Source organism: Falco cherrug, chromosome 9, assembly GCF_023634085.1.
Source record: "Falco cherrug isolate bFalChe1 chromosome 9, bFalChe1.pri, whole genome shotgun sequence".
In the NCBI taxonomy this organism is placed as follows: Eukaryota; Metazoa; Chordata; class Aves; order Falconiformes; family Falconidae; genus Falco; species Falco cherrug.
In genome coordinates this window covers 12943362-12956951 of record NC_073705.1, presented here as the reverse complement: position 1 = coordinate 12956951, position 13590 = coordinate 12943362, and the positions used below count along the sequence as shown (strand labels likewise).

Genomic DNA, 13590 nt, shown 5'->3' with positions numbered 1-13590 from the left:
ATTTCTCTTTTTCCCTTCTTTTGTGCCTGTGACTGGGGAGGTATGAGGCTTGGGCAGCCACCCCAACATGCTTCGCAGCACGTGGAGGCATCTGCTTACCTTGATCAAGTGGGCAGAGCTCTACAGTTCACAGGCAGAAGCAAATGGGCCTACCAAGCATCTTAATGCTACCACAGGGGCGAGAAATCTCTCCTCCCACTTCTGCTCTCCTGGCCCTGTGCAGTCCTGATCTTCTCTTGAATCAGCTATGGCACACAATAAAAGCTCCAGAAGAAAATAATCTGTGTTTTTCTGCTCTGTTGGTTTCTGCTGAGTTTTATCAGCTCACGGAGGGATCAAGCACCAGAGAGAGAAAACAGAAAGCAGGGGGAATAGATAGCTAGGAGCAGAGAGGAAAATCCCCAGCGAGGGACAGAAACCCACACTACCACTACTCCACAGCAAACGGGATGCTGTGCTCCTGCTGGAGAGCCCTGGACCTTCTGCCAACAAGCAAAGGCTGCTCCTGGATTTTAGGAGTTGTTCCAGTCGCAGTCCACTTGCATACCTGTGACCACCACATTACTCCAGGAAAACTCTAAATCCTACCATATTCACAGCTAGAGAACAGCACAGTTTGTCTTTGCTTGTGATGTGCAGCCTGGCCAGGGGGAGCTGCACCCACCTTTAGCGCAGTGGTGAGGGGTTACGGCCCAGCATCTACTGCCACACGCGTCATGGAAAGACAAAGGAGAGGCCAGTGTCCCTACTGCACCATCAGAAATGAGATATTTGCAATAACTCTGCACCCTACATCCTAGGAACACTGGGGAAACCTGCTTATTTGGTGGCACAAGCAGAGCTGAGCTCTGCTGGCTGGCCCCCAGGGCTCACATCAGGGAAGGGAAAGGAACAGAAGGCAGAGTGTGCCATTTGGGGAAGGTATTTAAATATTAACTGATTACAGGAGCACTGGCAGTGCTTTGATCAGCACACATGAGGAGGACACACTGTACAGCAGGCAGAGCCTCATCTAATCTGAATTATGGAGTCAACATGCTTTTAATTACATCTTTAGCCAGGTACTCAGAGATTTGTGTCGTATCAACTGTGGCTTATTTATATACCATGTTTTTACCAACACTTACAGATTTCCACATCTCCTATCACTTCCCTGCCTTTGTTTTTATTATAATTCCAGAAGGATTAGCAGAGGGGAAAGGTTGTTTGCTCTTTATTTTAAAAGAGGTATCATCTCTTCTGTAGCATCTGAAATGCAAATGCTTCCACGTTTTGCTAACAGATGAGACTTCGGATCCTAACTGGGTCAATCTACCTACACTGCTCATACAGATAAACCAGGAGCTAAGCCTACTCATATCTGCCCAATGTTGACATGGGTTCACAAATAACTACAGAAAACCAAAAAAATCTATTAAGAGTTATAGCAAAACTCTGTATAGTCTAGTGTCAGTAGGAAGCTCAATAATGTGTTGTCATTTCAGATTATTTATATTGCCATAATCTGTGATAGTGTCTGCATACCTACTTCAGAAATTTGTAGCTTCCTCATCTCCCACTGAGGAGCACAAATATATGAGAAGAAATAGCTCAAAAACTAACAGGAGTGAAAAATACTCCGGCAAAAGCTTTTTCTGCGGCTTTCCAAGGTACAGACAGCAACATGCTGAAGCTGAACCCCCTAGCACTGACCGTGTATATGGCAAAGTACTGGAAAATAAAATACAACCTGACCAACAGGGGTTTTGTGAAAGAGGACAATAATGAACATCACACACAAGCCTAGGAAAGGAGTGACCTAACCTCGGCCTTGCAGCTCTTTCCTGGAGGTGTTGCATCCCTTTTACCCCGTGCTTCCCTCTTGTAACGTGCAGAGCAGGGCAGAGCACTGCATCACCCCCAGGATACAGCAAGGACAACAGTAAAGGTTATGAGATGCACAGATCATGAAAATAAGAGGCAGGCAAGTGATTGCTGAGTTAACCCTGTGCTATTTGTAGAACCCCTAACCCTAAACCAACTTTGTTTTATTGAAACAGGAACGTGGGATATTGCCAGTCTCTGTTGCAGGAGCCAAAGCTGACAGTCACTGGGACATGGGTGGCATAATGTCCTTGAGTGAAACTGCTATGGAAGTCAACCCAGAAACCCATGCAAGCAATAACATCTGGCAGGAATTTGTTTGTTGGTTGGTTTTTGGTTTTTTTTCCCCTACAGTGCTGCCTGAGGCTTTGGGCTAGAGAATATAGTTACAACAGTTTCTGTCTTCAGAGGGTCTTTCAGTCTTGTCTGGTGCCTTCTCATCACCAGTCCATTCAGATATACCCAGATTCCTTCATTGCTCCATAGCTGCAAGCCCACCAGCAGCCTTCTGAACAGTGTGCTCAGCACCTGTGCTACTGGTGTTTATGGTTTTCAGCCTGTCCCCAAGAATTATTCCAGCCAAGGGCATCAATCCACTATGCAAAATAGAATTTAAAAGTTTCCCCTCTGTGAAGAAGATAGCATCCTTACCTCTAACAAAGGGAAGCCTGATGCACAGAGCTGCATTTTTAATAGAATTTATATAATATTCATATTTTGCCCCAAGCAACGACAGGCTTTCAGGAGGGCCAGACAGAGGTCTCCATCTTTTGGTCACCAAACACGTTTGAATCCAACACAAAGGAACAGGAGCCTGCAGGCTTCTGAGCTCTGTTTTAAATCACAAGTATCATTTCAGCCAACGTGGGCTGACCCCACTGTGGAACGAGAAAGATGAACTACCTAATGAACCGCACTCAGCCCTGGCTCCAGCGCTCGCTTTAAATCATGCATCAAACAACGATGGTCACGAAGCTCTCCTTTACAAAGCCTCTGATAGAACAGGATGTCCGATGAATGGCTTTGATCAGTTATTGATCATGCCTATTATTCGTGGTCTGAAGGAACAGCAAAAAGCATGACACAGCCTCCCCCATGACCCTCTCTTGTAGCAGCACATCTCCCAGTCCTCAAAGAAAACTGCATTGCTGCCTCCCTGCTCCTGCCCCCAGCATGTGCTTTGAGGACAAGGATCCTTAACAAAATAATAAAATCGAGCACGAATCTGTTCTTTGGGAAACATTTTTCTTGCTCTAGTGACTCAAAGAGCAAAGGCGCAGCACTGAAGGGTTTTAACCACTCAGCAACGTTAACTCTTTTCTCTCTTCCCATGCTGCCAAGAGCCAGAAATAAATCCAGATCTTTATAGATCTATATAATCCAGATCACCTGGACAGGCTAAGAAGAAACTGTGGGCAAAATGAAGTGCCAAAGCCTGAGGCTTGCAAACCATTAAGATCAGTCAGGTTGTTAATTCCAGATCAAATTTCCACAGCTGTTGGGGACATTCCAGCTAGGCTTCAAACTTGGCAGCTTGATCTCTGCAATGGCCCAAACCCAAAACTCATAGGCAACAAACACCAAATCTTTGGCTGAACCCTGGGGTTTGAACATCAAGTGACTAGTGTGTCTCCAAAATCCAGACATTGGCTTAAACAGCTAGAGATTAAAAAAAAAAAAAAAAAACACCAACAAAAAACAAACCACTAAAAACAAAAACAACACAAAAAAAAACGCAAGAAACAAACCAACAAAAAGAAACACCAACAAACCACCCAAACAACAAAACCCTAAGATTTTTTCTAATTGCCTTTTATTTGACCTTCCCTTTTCTCCGTGCTGCACAGTTACACCAAATGTTATGAAAATGTGGTTATGAACACCTTGATGTCCAGCTCCAGCACTGAAGTATTTGTACCAGCAGCGGTGGGTTCCTGATGGGTTTTCAAGACAACGCAAGTGTAAGTGTTGGCTGCACAAGCCAAAGTCAGTACAGTTACAGGGAGCTCACTTAACTCTTGGGTCTGGATTCAGAATCAACTCATGTAATGATTTTTCATCCGCCTACCCCCCATCCTATGCCTCTGTAGTCTTATCGAAGTACCCCTCTGCAAGGAAAGGGCAGGGTAGGAAATGTGCGAAATTTAAACGTACGGTGTAATGCACCACCCCATCTTCTCTTTTTCACCTACATCCTCCCACAGCGCTAAAGCCAACAGGTCTTCCCTTTCCATATCCAGGTGGAGACACACAAGTCATTAGTGCCTTACCCTGATAAGACGCCCAGCACCAAGTTGAGCATGAAGAAAGAGCCAATGATGATGAGAGGGATGAAGTAAAGCCAGTTCCAGGTATTTCCTGCAGCATCATTTGTCTGGAAACAAAGAAAAAGGGAGAGAGAAAACCAAATATTAGTTCACCTCAGAAAAAAAGTACCATACAGAAACTGCAGGGCAGAAGGGCAGGGGGGGATGCCCCTCAGATTCCCCCAGGGCTGTCCACCAGTGATATACTGGCCAGTTCTGTTATGTTCTCCAGTTAAAATGCCAGCAAAAGGACTGCTGAACCGCACTGCTTATCCCATCGTCCACACCACAATTTGTCACCAGCTCCAGTGAGAAGATTCAACTAATTCCACAGTTCCAAGCTGACCCTGCTGCAGGGCCAAAACACACTTTTGAGCGACCTAGCTCCGTGCAGGCTTTCTACACCAGCCTGCTCCCTGCCCAGCTCAGCTCTGACTTCCCATGTGCTGAGCATCAGCATGGTATTTACATCTGAATTGAGACACACAACTACGGGAGGGAACCACAGCCTTCCTTTAATCTGTGCTGCAATTAAGGCAGAGCTGGCACCGTGCCCAGGATCTGTGCATACGTACACACAGAGCAGAAGACAAGAAGTCTGCAAGAAAACGAGGCATCTTCAGAGTGATTGCAATTCCACATCTGCTTACTCAGCACTTTTGGCTTCTGTCATCAAAACCCGCCTGAGGCTCCCTGAAGCAAGCAGCAGTCTACATTAAGGGGAGGGAAGGGTGGTTTAGTTTATGACAAAGTTTCTGCATTCATCAGCCACAAGGGAGCTCTTTAAAGAACTGCTGAAAAGTAAAACGCCACATGGCCATTTACTGAAGCCAAGTGTGGAGAAAAATGCAAATTCTTCTCTTGTGCATGAAGAATGCAGCAATTTGAGAATCTAACGTTGAGTGTAAGGGAGGGCAAAAGGGAAGCAAAAAGACCCAAAGACATTCCCCTCCTCCTGCAGAGGGTGAAGAACACACACACAGAGCTCACCTACCTGCCCAGCCCCAGGGGCTGGCAGAGACCGCAAAGAAGTGCTCTCAAACACCGATTTGTAAAAAATGCAGCAATTCTAACCGATATTGGTGCCTTTTACTTATTAGCTGTGGTGCTTTTTGGTCACTACTCCCAACTGTATTTGCAAGCATAATTTTGCTCACAGGATTCACAGGAAGAAGTGTGAATTAAACTTCTTGCAATTGATGCCATCTCAAAACATCTCTGCATGAGCAAAACCAAACAAGCAAACCCGATGTGTGATGCAGGTGACCAATGTCGTAGCATTTCTTGCAAGGAATAACATTGACAGCACTAAGGAAAGTAAATACCTTCTGAGCCATTTTTAATATGGTGCATATCTGCACAAATTCTTCCTCAAGGAACACGCTCTGGATCAAACACATGACGAGCATTTCTCTAAACAGTGAACATCTTCAGAAATATCTGTGTCAGTTGATCAGTGACTCACCCGAGAGAAACCGGGACTAACTAGCCTCACCACAAACCACCCCTGCTAGAGGCAAAACCAGCGCGTGACAGACAAATTAATCTGAAGAGAAAACGGGCTGGGAAAATGAGAGCAGACAGACAGGGAAAACTCTGTGCAGCCCAATCTCTCATTACTGTTTTTTAATGCCTTTTGCAATACCCATCACCCCTCCCCAGTGGTGCTACTTCTTCATTCACTGTTCTGTCTTTCCATTCCTCTCTCTCTGCTTTTAGCTATTTCTTTTCCCTGTTCTCCTGCACCACGTCTCTACAGGCGGCTTCGGAGGAAACAAGGACGCTCACCCTCAGTGCTTCTTCCCCGACACATGGAGAAAGCACCTGGTACCGCCCCAGCCTGCTCTCCTGGGGTGGTCAGAGCAACACCTGGGGGTTATATTTAGAGGCTGTTCTTCAACTCTCATTTTGTTGACCAATGTGGCAGCCCTCATCGTCTCCAGTGGGAGCAAGCGCATCCCATTCAGCCCGGCTGGGGACTGCTAGCCAGCCCACAAGGAAGAGCTGGAGGAAGGGAACAGATGGGAGAAGGGAAACCACATAAACACGCAAAGAGAGTGCAGCAGGTTCATTGCTGCCAAATGATCGTTTATCATTTATTTATTCATTTGAAGCCCAAACTTGGCGACAGATCCACAATTCCATGCCATGATCAAAGCCCTTAAAAATGAAATGTGCTGAAATGCGACTAATTAACCACTCTCCTCTGAGCATTTGCTAGACTACCTTATGCTCAGGGCAGGGCAGGGACTCACTCTGTTTGCTCTGCCTCGCAGACAGGGATCCAGGACAAACTAGAGGGCAAAACACTAGGCCAAAGGTTTGACAGAAAACCTCTCCCGAGAAACCAGAACCTTCATGGACATGCAGCATCTTTCCCAGTGCTCCCAAGCGTGCTTGAACCCAAACACAATTTGTGGCACCAGCTCTGCCATGAGATGCTTTAATGAATCAAACCTGTTTGCTGCCAGGAAAATCAAAATCCTCTCCCCCAAGGAAAGCCCCCAAGTCCCACAGGCACTTCTGGCTGCGCTGAGCAGGGGAGGCAGCCTTCTGCCTGCAGAGCCACTGGGGCTTGGGCTGTGGCTCAGCTCCAGGCTTGCTCGTTAAGTAGGATGAGTCAAGAGATCAAATCAATTCTTATGTTCCAGGTAAAAGATTTCACTGGTGTAACGCCTGGCTGACTGTCAGTGCTACTTGATCCTAATCACAGGTCTAACCCGACAGGGAAGAAGGAGAAACTAAATACTTGTCACGATGTGCCAGAATTACACCCAAATACAGGAAGGGCTTACAAGAGAGCTCCCTCACTGCTCAGGAGCTGAGGAACCCACCGGTCAGTAACAGCCACAGGGGTCTTCACAAGCCCCCCCAAGCAGTGCCTACACCAAGCTGCAGCCTTTCTCCAGGAGACAGCACAAGATCCCCACAGGAAAGGTGCTACACAGCGGGAAACTGAGGCACGGGAAGTCTGAGAGACACTTTCAGGGTCAGAGGGATCTGTACCTGAAGCATTTAAAGCCCATACAAACTGTCCAGCCCCTGTAGCTTTCTTCCCAACCAGCCCAGCTGCCACAGCTCCCTCTCAGCTCCAAGCAGCTTCCACCCCCTGGATGTGGCACTTTTATCAAGATGCACCCACCATGCCCATTCACAGCTGCTGCCTCCTTTTCCTTTGATCTTTGTTGGGGTTTGGTTTTTTTTTGGTTGGTTGCTTTTACTTTGCTAAAAGTGTAACCTAAATGCCCAACAGCATCCTTCTAGCCTCTTCCAGGTGAGACTGCTTCATCATCCACCCTGGAGCCTGATGCCACTGCTCAGCAGGAGCACCCAGGTCACAGCTGGATGCCAACGGACAACCTTTATATGCTGGCTCTGCACAAGTTGGCTTTAAGCACCTGGGGGCTCTCTCCTGCTTTCACACAGCACCAAGCACATTGCCAGCATGCCCAGGCAGTGACAGCACAGCCACCTCTCTACAGAGACACAGAGAAAGGTGGGTGAATACCGTCATCTACAACAAATGCAGAGGCTAAAAGGCTTCTGTCACGCAGGGAGATTAATGCCCTGAGCTCTCAATACAGCCAAAGAGAACGGAGTGTACTCCGGCACAACACGAGGTATTTCCCACAACCAAGGCACAACTTTTGTGCCTTGTCCAGCACTAATGCTCGCTTTTGTCTCCCAGCGACCGAGCTCTTCGGCCACCACTTCGTTATGTTAACAAGATGGCAGCTGCATCTAACTATTAATTCATTTAAAGATATGTTTTGAAACAATTGACTTGAAAGCAGCCTGCTGTTGCTTGCAATGTGCTGCAGAGACCAGAAATGCTTTCGTATTACCTTCCATCTTCCTTTCGGCAGTTCCCATGTTCCGAGGGACACAAGGAGGCAGAGCCCTGCTGCCTGGCTGCCCTGAGATGAGTTTCTCATCTTGGTGGAGCTTCTTGCTCCAGAAGCAGCTCTGCTCCAGCCAGCCCCATGCCCTCACTGTGAGATGGCCAGCGAAGCCCTGCCTGCTCCAACATCCTTCTCCCAGGCCATCCCCATCCTGGCAGCGCGATGCCGGCTCTCTGGGGATCCTGCCTGCTTCCAGCTCGGTGCTCCCCATGGCTGGGGCATCACTGGGGAGCCTCGCAGCTTGCCGAATCCCACACACTGCTGACTTCAAATGGGACTGATCAAAGGGAGCAGGAGCTGGTTTGGTAGGGGAAGGAGCATGTAAATACTCCACAGCACTTCCCTGCCAGCAAGGCTTCCATCAGCAGTGGGAAGTTACTGGGAAAACTAAGAGAGCTCCTGCAGAAAAAAGACCCAGCAGCCCCTGAGGAAGGGAAGCCTGTGCAATTTCTCCCAAGGTTGCTTGATCACCGTTTACATCAGTGATGAGATCCTAGTTCCAGGATCCCAAAATAACAAACACACAATTAAGTGAAATTTGGTTTACACACAGCCTCGCACAGGCAAGTGACTGCCCCGGCTTAATGGCTGGCAAATCTTAGGTTTGGGGAGATTTACAGACAGCAAATTAGAGCCAGTCAAACAGAATAATCCCCCAAATCCTGCCCCACTCTTTCCTCTAAGCAGACAGCACAGCTGTCCCCAACCTCCCACTCTCCTCCAGCTTCTGCAACACGACTTAAATCTATATTTGATGTGGCAAAAAAAAGGGGAATTCCACATACCTGGGCACGTGTGCCACCAGCCAGCAGCAAACCAGCACACTAAGGCCATGCCCAGGGCTCAATCTGAGACCCGATGGATCTGCAATCCAAAACTGACAGCTTCCCCCAGCTGGTGCAGACCAACCCACCACTACCCTGCACTGCCCACAGCCCCACTCAGTACACTCCAAGGACCAAGAGAGCCAGGCACTGATACCACATGTTTAAGTAACTTATTAAAATAAGCTATTAAACACTTTCTGAACCTGATTAAATCCTCTCGGGCAACACAAAGGCAGCAGAACAACAAAGACCTTTGCTGTAGGAAAATGCCAGGTGGTACATGGCAGGGATGGGATACCCTGACTGAAGGCTGTTGTGCTGCAATGAACCTAAGGAAAAAAAGTCTCACATTTCAGCTCCTGATTTCCAGGCTTCTGAACAAAATCATAATTCTCTTTGCCCTTCTCCCAAAATCATGGCTGCCTCCACTTGCAGTTCCTTTATTCCTGTCCTGGAAGGAAGAGACCCACACGCGAACATCCTGACTTTATGGTAAGGCTATAATTAGTACAAATTATACAGACTTCCTGATGACTTTGACTTGTACTCAGGAAGCCAGTGCACAGGATCAGTGCAAGCTAGGCGCTGAGCACTGCCCACACAGCACGGACAAACCCCCCACAGACCCCCTTCTGCACCTCTGTGGGTGCAGTCACGATGCAAACTCACCCTTGCTCACAGCAGGAGCAAAGGAAACACACTCCAAGCTTCATGGCTCAGGGTCAAATTCCCTTCTGCGCTGCTATGGGTGGCAGGCACCTCTCAAAGCAAGTAGCTGTACAACAGCCTTCACCAGAGCTCCTCTGCCAGCACCTAAAGGCAGCCAAAATGCCTTTACAGGTGTTCTTCTGTTGGCTTGGAGCTCTAAATGAGACCTTAAGGGCAGTGTCTGCAGACGCGTGGAGTCACAGACCATTACACTGTGTGCCAGCACCAACCTGAGTAACAAACCTCAGAAGGTGGTCTGGACTGGTCCTGCCAGCGGGTCTCCAGCCAGGGTTCCCTGGCTGGGCAAAGACGCTGCTTTGACCTCTTCAGGCTGTTAGAAACCCCTTTAGACTTCAAGTTACTCTACTTTTTTTTACCAGCAGAATAACAAAACAACTCTCTCTGCCCCTGAGCAAGGAGCCATTCTGCTGCTTATATGAGTTGCTTATTTCAGCCACTTTTGACAAGAGCAGCAACCCTGAGGCAATTGCCCTGGATCTGAGAGGAGGAAATTCTGCCACCACTTTGCTCAGCACATTGTCCATCAACGTGAAAAACAAGCAATTAATGGGCTAACATGTAATCCTCTGGAAATGTTTCCAGAGTGGGGTTCAATAAAGAAGGGGTATAATTTGACAGATACAGCCAAAGCTGAAACACCACAGACCATTAGCTCTTTAGTATGGTTTTAATCAAAATGTATAGTACACCTAGAGTTTACTCACTTTAATCTAATCAATGGCAGAGCCTGACTTATTTGGGGCAATTAAAGTGTGATTTTCCCTTAGATAAGTGCTTTTGCATTGAGGAAAACTCTCAGCTGTCTTTGAGAGATGAACTCTATTTACCCTTCATCTGATTTTTCACAATTCGCTCCTTGCTACTTCTGTTAATTAACAACGCTATTTATGGTTGATTTATTTCTGTCTGTTCCAATTCTTAGGATTAGGTGAACACAGAAATTACTAAGAACAAACCCAAAAATATGAAAAGCGTGTACAACGAGCACACAGAGCCCTGCCTTACCCAGCACATTTTCTCTAGGCGCTAAGCAACTCCCGCTGAGCTCTTCATCAGAGACAGACAGACCTTGCACAGGAGGCTATAAGGGCAGAAACCCCAAATTTGCTGAGGAAAGCCGTTCCGAGTTCAATCTGCGGAATCAATGACAAGCTACCCTATTCACAACACAGTCACAGACTCAAATGACATTTAAACCAGTCACTTCTCTGAGATGCTACATATTCCACATGACTGTAACAGCCTAAAGCATCGATCTGCACTTCTGGGGAGTGCAAAGTGCTTTCGCAGATAGAGAACGAGGCACAGAGGCTTCATATGAACTGAGCAGGTTCAAGTCCAAATCTAACTCACATCTGAAGTCCCTGAATGCATTTAGCTGTGGTCAAGCGTAAGCTTTGCCTACTCTCATTAAGAAATACTCATTATCATATGCAATGTATTTGTAAGCAAGATCCCTGGTGGCAAGGCTGGACCCCATTCTGCTGAAAGCCGTAAAGTATCTGTCCCAAAATCCAACCTGGTGCAGCGTAGGCTAATGTATTTGTCAGATTAGAGCATGAGACCTTGGCTTCCCCCTTAAAAAGATAATCTCAAGCCTAAAACCTAGCAGGGCTTTGGATAGCTTTATCGTATTTCAGGTTTCATTTTAAACAAATATGACTGGAGGGATTTGCATAAACTTAAAATATTACAGCCTTCAGAAATAAATCCAGGGGTCTAAGGGATAATGAAGGGGCCTTAGTCTCCCATCAATAACATACTGGGAAGAGCTGAGGAGTGCAGCATCTTCCTCATCTCCCTGAGAAAGTCACACCTTAACAGATCATTCAGTAGAGCTGTGAAATATTTTTTCTCTATTCCATTTATTCAGTTACTGAAAAGGTATTAATAAGTATTGCTTTTCCAAAATACTAATTTTTCTCCTTTTATTCCTACTTACACCCCCCCCCCCCAATCTCTTTGGATCAACTAAAAACAGAAGGAGAAAAAACAAACAAAAAACCAAAGAAACACCACATTTTTTAAAAAAGGCTTTTATCTTGTAAGTCTTATCTAGCATTTTTCACCCAGAACCACCAAGCCCTGCACTGAGGTCTTTATTGTTATCCCCAGCTTCACAGGAGGTGAAATTGGGTCACAGCCAGGTGAGAGCAGAGCTGCTTCCACATTTCCCAGCAGACCAGCAAGAGCAGTCCCATCTCTCAAGTCCTGACCCAATGTGCTGGCTTACACAAAATATCTGCAAAAAAAGCATTTCCCCCCATCCCTTCCAGTTTAAATACAATCTTGGCACAAAGTCAGCCCAGTAACTTTGGTTACTGACTTTCAGATGTTACAGCCCATTTGCAGAGAGCATCTGGTATTCAGCTCTTCAGGGACATGACAGCCGGGGATGGGGGAGTGCTGGTGATTGACCCTTCAGAGCAAAATTAAATTGGCAGCGAGGTGCATTTCCAATTGATGCTCAGGGGTTGTACCACCCACGGGAGGGAGAAGACAGAGCACACCTGCCTGGTGTGCTCATCCGGGTGAAGGATAAAACTAAAACAGGTTGGTTAATGAAATTAGTGGTCAGCCCAATTCACACTCCCACACGTGCTACATACAGCAAAACGGGGTTGGATTGGGTTTCAAATCCCTGCCTTGAGCATCCCTCCATCTGGGATCAGTGAGTTCAGGGCAGGTGCCCCTGCATGAAGAGGGAGTGAATTGCCTCAGCCCAGCAAGCTGCAGGGAAAGTTGGAGTCAGTCTTAAACACTGCTCCTAACATCCTACAAGCTGGCAGCATTTTCCACTTAGCTACAATACTGCTAGCCTTGTATGAACATGTTTTAACTGTAGTTGTTGCATGCAATAATAACGTTAATTCGGCCAAGTTTAAACAGAAGCAAATGCCTCCCTTTGTTTCTCCCCTTCTCCAGCCTTACAGAGTGGGGAGAACTGAAAAGGCAAAACCACTGATGGTTTATGCCTTGATCCAAAGGCTTATGGCACCAATAAATCAATACGTAAATAAGCTAACAAGATTTCTTGATAAAAAATTCATTCTTTCCCCAGCTAGTGTGGACTCACTCAGCTGCTTTATTCATGAGCATACCTACCTGCCTGCCTGGCACTGTGAAAGCTCTTTCACTGTCAAAAACTACTGGCCAAGGGACTTTACCTATTCTTTTTAATACTTTTTTTTTTTTTGTAATCTCTCCTCCCTTTTATTTTTTAAAAAGCTCTGGACTTTTAATTATGAATGTAAACTTGGCATGGGCAATTCCTATTGGAAACAGGTAATGCATGTTCACAATAAGCAAGGTCAGACCTGTGGTGGAGGTACTCGGGAGAAAGCATCACCCCAGCAACCCTGTGAACCCTGGGAAGTTACGGCCCTGAAGCTGTCTGGAACATGCATTTTACAAATATGAGCTCCTTCTGCAAGGCCACACAGCAAAGTTAATGGCACAATGATGAACAGAGCCCAGAAAGACCAAAGCTGTAACCAGAAGCACCCAAATGCATCTCATGGGCTACCTGCAACCCCAAACCCTTTTGTCTGGCTAGTAGTCTTTAACAGCAGACCAAGGCACTGCCTTGCTAATGGCCACAGTACTCAGCCCACAGGTCACCCAGCATCTGCACCAAGCCAGACCCATTTACCTCAACACCCTCAGAAGCGATGTCTAACAAAGAACAAAGAACAAACCTTCCTTACCTGTATTCAATATTCATCATAAATCTAAAAGCCAAATAGCTAGTAAGACCGAGTAATTCAAATAGTTTCACCTAAATGTGACTCAAACCGAGATGCTAAGGGGGCAGCCAATTCATCCAGCAAAACTCCAGGAGACTCTACAATTCAAACCAGCACTGCAGATGCCTCACCGTTATCCTCAAGTGCCTTTTCTCTGAGCACGCAACCAAGTTCTGTTTTGCTGAGACAGGGGAGGGAGCACTGCCAGGTCCCCACA

General features: G+C 46.6%; 1 protein-coding gene across 1 annotated transcript in view; it reads right to left on the bottom strand.

The window, feature by feature from the left end:
* The window catches only part of CACNA1B (calcium voltage-gated channel subunit alpha1 B), a 297443-nt gene that overhangs the window by 159808 nt on the left and 124045 nt on the right, over positions 1-13590 (bottom strand). Inside the window, 1 exon segment of the mRNA XM_055720862.1 lies at positions 4134-4237. Coding sequence (XP_055576837.1) covers positions 4134-4237 — 104 coding nt within the window.